Source organism: Myotis davidii, unplaced genomic scaffold, assembly GCF_000327345.1.
Source record: "Myotis davidii unplaced genomic scaffold, ASM32734v1 scaffold1582, whole genome shotgun sequence".
NCBI classification, from domain to species: domain Eukaryota; kingdom Metazoa; phylum Chordata; class Mammalia; order Chiroptera; family Vespertilionidae; genus Myotis; species Myotis davidii.
In genome coordinates this window covers 5156-10981 of record NW_006293389.1, presented here as the reverse complement: position 1 = coordinate 10981, position 5826 = coordinate 5156, and the positions used below count along the sequence as shown (strand labels likewise).

The following is a 5826-nucleotide window of genomic DNA, read 5'->3' as shown; positions in this document are numbered from 1 at the left end:
GGGGAGAGGGTGAAAGGCTGCAGTGCCACCTTGTAAGGACGTGATGGTGCGACTGAACTGGGAGGATTCGGAAACCCGGGCCTGTTTTGGGTGTAAAGCAGTGGTTCTCAACCTTCCTAATGCCGCAACCCTTTAATACAGTTCCTCATGTTGTGGTGACCCCCAAATTCATTGTTACAAATTGAACATAATTAAAGCATCGTGATTAATCACAAAAACAATATGGAATTATATGTTTTCCGATGGTCTTAGGCGACCCCTGTGAAAGGGTCGTTCGACCCACGGGTTGAGAACCGCTGGAAAGGCAACAAAGAGATGCTGTGTGGTTTTGCATGAGAAGTTTTCCTTTCACTCTCAGAACGCTGGGGCCATAGATGGTTGTGAAAAAAACAGGGACATTTTCTGGGGTTGGGTTCTAACTTTTCCTAATATTGCTCAGAGGAAGGACAGACTGGAAGACAGAGGACAGCAGCTGTGGGCAGGAAGGGGAAGTCCTGTAAGTGATAAGGGAACTGGCAGAGTGAGCCCTGAGGACTGAGCCCTGAGATAACACAGGCATCTGGAGGGCACCTGGCCTCTGGGCTGGGCAAGGGTACTGAGCAGCCTGACCCTTAGAGCCAAAGTAGCAACAAAATAATTTTATGGTTGGGGGTCACCACAACATGAGGAACTGTATTAAGATTCTAACATGCAGCCAAGGTTGAGAACCACTGCCTTAGAGCCTGGTGGGTGCCAGGCTCTCAACAGACCATTTTCTTTCCACAAATTCTGCAAATGCAGAATCAATTAGGTGTACGGGTTTGTGGAGCTTATTTCAGGGCCTCACCGCCTTGTGGCCTCTGAGATAGTAGAGTCCTGGGACCGTCAGCTGCTCTTGTATCCCTTGGTCCTGGGGACTCTGAACAGACACTAAGCCCAGACTCCTAAGGGCAGGACTAGGGCTTCATGAAGTGGACCTTGTATTTGGCAACCAGTGTAATGAGTGCGAGGTCCTCCAGACATAGGTTCCAGAATGTGCAGACTTGGAGTGAAGAGTGAGCTGATTCAGAAACCCATAGATTTTTTAAAATACATATTTATTTTTATTGATATTAGATGTAGAAGGGAGAGGGAGAGAGAGGGAAACAGGAAGGAGCAAAAAACAAGGATTGGCCGAAACCGGTTTGGCTCAGTGAATAGAGTGTCGGCCTGCGGACTGAAAGGTCTCAGGTTCGATTCCGGTCAAGGGCATGTACCTGGGTTGCGGGCACATCCCCAGTGGGAGATGTGCAGGAGGCAGCTGATCGATGTTTCTCTCTCATTGATGTTTCTAACTCTCTATCTCTCTCCCTTCCTCTCTGTGAAAAATCAATAAAATATATTAAAAAAACACACACAAAAAAAACACAAGGATTGGTTGCCGCCTGCACAATCCCAACTGTGGATCTAGCCCACAACTTAGACATGTGAAGTTACCAGTGCATGGGTCTATGATCAATCAACTGAGACACATCAGCCAGGACTGTACATCACTTTAATACAGGGAATCATGGTCAGGTTGGTAATAGTGGTAGTAGCTCAGAAGGGACAGTGTGAGCATAAGGACTGGCTTTCTTGCTGGGGCCACTGTTTGTGGGAGGTGGGTGTCACAACACAGCGTAGGGACAGAAGTTGTCATGTAGAGTGTGGGGGAGAGAGAATCATTTTTGCAGTGGCCAAGGCCTTTAAAAGATGAGTGGACCTGAGGTTAATTGGAGGCCGAAGAGTAATTCAAACAACATGAGACTAGGGCTGGTACATAACTTTTCTAAACTCTTACCAGGATTTTGTTGTGACCCTTGTTGTGTCCTGGCTGTGGGTATTTGCAGTCAGTCTTGTGGATTAGCTAAGAGGCTTGAGTGGTCATCTGTGAGACTCACTGGGCATGGTGCAGAGGACAATCGGGGCTGGGACTTGAGTGAAGGTTAAGTGAGAGAAAAGGGTTGTGGCTTGTGAAGGGACATCAAGTGCAGCATAAGAGGAGATGGGCTATGAATATCTGAGATCTGATTGTTGTTTTAATAGTTGTGGTTGAAGCCAAAACAAACAAACAAAAACAGTCATGGAGAGAGGCCTACATAGCAGGACTCAAGGCTGCCTCTATGAGTATGCACCATCAGAGTCTGGGCAGTATTTGATCCTGATTCAATTTGGCAACCATCCTCTGGATCACATATGCTGAGTAATAAGTAAAAGGCCAGGAGATGAATATGGGGGCTGGGGCTGTGGAAGTTCAGGCTTGAGAGAGGTGTGGTAGAAAAAGTGATGAGCACTTGGAAAGGGAAGTGAATTCATGGCCACAGCACCCTGACATTGACATATGAATGAATGAAGGAAGAGTCTATTTCTGGTGATGCCTGGATATAACAATAAGGTGAATTTTAGGGTAATTGCCTGTAAAGAGAGGGGTATGGGTGCTACATTCTAGGTTAAGAACTTAGGTGCCATTTAAATAACCACCTGCCTTTTGTTGTTGAGATTGACTCACAGTTAATGGGAATGAGGTAGCATTCATTAGTGTTACCCAGGTTTGTAAATCTCCACTGGCATGGGTAAGGAAGAAGGGTAAGAGAGAACGAGATTTTGGAGGTGGTGAACTATAATTTTGGAAAAGAAGGTGATTAGGATAAAATTCATCCACGCCTCTGCATGTTTGCATTACGTTTGAAGTTGTGCCTCTGGGAATGAAGCTCTGTGAGAGAATTGTTCAAAGAGCTATGTGCAGCAGATTGTGAAAAGTGATGGCCTCAGCACTTTGGGATTGGGGTCAAGAGGGTAAAGTGTGATGCCATGTTTTTAGTGTCTTAGAGAAAAATCAGAGGGACTATAAGGCTAATTCCTGAGAAGATCAGTATCAAATCACTCACACTCTCTTTATTGCTAACATCCCTCTCTAACCTATGCTTTTGACACCCACTCTATTGATAAGAGGCAGTGTGGTATACATGGGAGGTCCAGAGCTCAGGTATTGTCTATCTGCTCAACTTCCTTAATTGTTATGGGAAAAAATATGACTTATAATCTTAGGAGTGAATCTGATCATGGGCTGTACTGTCCCCATTATGCCAGGATATGAACTTTGAGGACGTGGCCATTGCCTTCTCTCAGGAGGAGTGGGGGCTCCTTGATGAGGCTCAGAGACTTCTATACCGCGATGTGATGCTGGAAGTGTTTGCATTTGTATCATCTGTAGGTAAGACCTTCACATTCTCCCAGTGTCCTCAGATGATGACCTCTCTTCCTTTATTTCTCAGCCATAGCTTTCTCTCTCCCACAGCCAGAACATGGCCTCTGCTAATTTCCCCTACTTTCCTGTCAAATGTGCAGTGGCTGCCAGGGATGAGCTGGAAGGGGATCCCTGAGCAAAGGACTCCACAAACATCCCTAAACTTGTAACCTCAAAAAGTACAGGAAATGTTAGGGAGTCCAGAGTCTTGCAGTGAGCTTAATGGGTCCCAGCTTGTATTTTCTCTTCATGGGAGGCTGACAATGTCCACAAGCATGGCTTCCACTTCTGCCCTCTTTCTCTAGGTAAAGGTTCTTTGTGGCAACCTGTGCCATGTTATGGTCTTTACCTACACGAACCATTGTCTGTTCTTGTAAGGCCCCCATTCGAATGTTTGTAATATTCTCTTCCCTGAATACTATAGCAAGCTGTATTGCTCTGGCCCAGTGGTGACTGCTCATTTCTGTATCACCTGTTCCTCTGCATCGATACCTCTGCAGTATTCTACAACATTGACTTGCACATGTGTTATGAAGTGCACATACGTGCTCAAAACCAGCTACTCCGTTATTGAGTTTACTTGGAGTAAGAGAGAACCAATCTCTTGCACAGCTCGCTCTGGTCCCCAGCAGACAAGCCATGCTGAATGCTGTTAGTTGAAGTATTAGCTGGAGATCCATATTCTAATCCATGTGGTGCTTGCCATGTTTGTGTCATATTTCTGGTGAGGCCTCCCTGTGTTGTGATCTTTATTAGCCCAGAAGGTCACGAGAACCTCTTATTAATCCTTCCTGCACATCACTTATTTTCAGACATTTTCATGGGAGCAGCGTGTGATGTGTAACACACTTTTGCAATGGGACTTCCCCTGTCACACATTCAACAGTGTATCTAGACAAGGAGAGTCACAGGTCAGGGCTTCTAAGACAGCTCCAGCCACCCAGAAGATCCCTCTGTGTAAGCGGTGTTTCTCTGTGTTAAAAGATATTTTACATCTGACTGGTTCACATGCAGCATACTTTGAGCAGAAAGCCTTCTGTAGTGACGCATGTGTTGGAGACTTCTGTTTCAGTGCAAACCCTCATCAACAACAGAGGAATGAATGTGGAGAGGAGCCCTGGAAAGAAGCTATGGACGGGGCCTCCTTTGTGAGCAGGTGCAGCTTCTCCTTATCTTTGGTGCCTTCAGCCAGCAGGGAGGTTGGGGAAGACTTGCAGTACAACTCAGAGCTTCCCCAGCACCAGGCCACTCTCAACACTGAGGAGCTAGACTGTGGCAGTGAGATTTCCCAGGAATTTCTCAGTGGAAAAAGTCATCACCAGTCGGGTGAATGTGAAAATGCTGCCAGCCACAACCTGAAAGTTGTTCAGTGTCAGGGTATGTGTTCTGCAGAACTGATTTGTGAGTGTAACAAATGTAGGAAAGTGTTTATACAAAACTTGAACATCATTCGACATAAGATAGTTCACACTGGAAAAAAGCCGTATGAGTGTAATGAATGTGGGAAGTTCTTCAGAAAAAGACGTGCACTCATTAAACACCAGAGATTTCACACTGGCGAGAAGCCATATGAGTGCAGACATTGTGGGAAGTTTTTTAGTTATAAGTCTACCCTCAAACAACACAACAAAGTTCACATAGGAGAAAGGCCATATAAGTGTAGAGAATGTGGGGTATCCTTTAGTCAAAGGCCTCACCTCAATGTACACCTCAGAGTTCACATTGGAGAGAAGCCATATGAGTGTACAGAATGTGGAAAGTCCTTTTGTCTAAGGGCTAACCTTGCTAGACACCTCAGAGTTCACACTGGAGAAAAGTTGTATGAGTGTAGAGAATGTGGGATATCCTTTCCTCGAAGGTATCACCTCACTGATCACCTCAAGGTTCACACGGGAGGGAAGCCATATCCATATGAGTGTAGAGAATGTGGGATGTCCTTTCGTCTAAGGGCTCACCTCACTGTACACCTCAGAGTTCACACTGGAGAGAATCCGTATGCGTGTAGAGAATGTGGGATGTCCTTCTGTGAAAGGGATCACCTCATTGAACACCAGACTGTTCACACTGGAGAGAAGCCATATAAGTGTAGAGAATGTGGGATGTCCTTTCGTCGAAGGGCTCACCTCACTGATCACCTCAGAATTCACAATGGAGGGAAGCCGTATGAGTGTACTGAATGTGGAAAGTCTTTTACCCAAAAAAATAGTCTTAGTAAACATCTGAGAGTTCACACTGGAGAGAAGTTTTAAGTGTGCGGGGAATGTTTAATTTGATTCACTTAGAATAACAACACTGATGGCGACTCTTTGGGACCTATTTTCCTGAATTTAAACCCCTTTTTAATGGAACATACACTCTGCTAGATTCCTCCTAAGTTTCTGGTACAAGTGAGGCTTGAAGGAGGTGCATTGCACTTGGTAAGATGCCCAGAACTAATACCTGATTGATTTGTGGCTGAAGAGATTTCACCTCTACCACCTAGCTCACCTGAAGACTGTGTATCAGTCCCAACCCCTGTGGCATCAGGGGACATGTATTCTGTGTTCTCACTTGTGCTTGAGAACATTATGATAAATACACTC

The 5826-nt window shown here is 45.4% G+C and overlaps 1 protein-coding gene across 1 annotated transcript; it reads left to right on the top strand.

Moving 5' to 3' along the window:
• Positions 1-3770: 3770 nt before the first annotated feature.
• Positions 3771-5817, top strand: LOC107183657 (zinc finger protein 211-like). The gene is made up of 2 exons (XM_015566125.1): positions 3771-4987; positions 5161-5817. Exons 1-2 carry the CDS (start codon positions 4081-4083, stop codon positions 5163-5165), a joined length of 912 nt encoding a protein of 303 aa, XP_015421611.1. The 5' UTR covers positions 3771-4080; the 3' UTR covers positions 5166-5817.
• Positions 5818-5826: the final 9 nt, after the last annotated feature.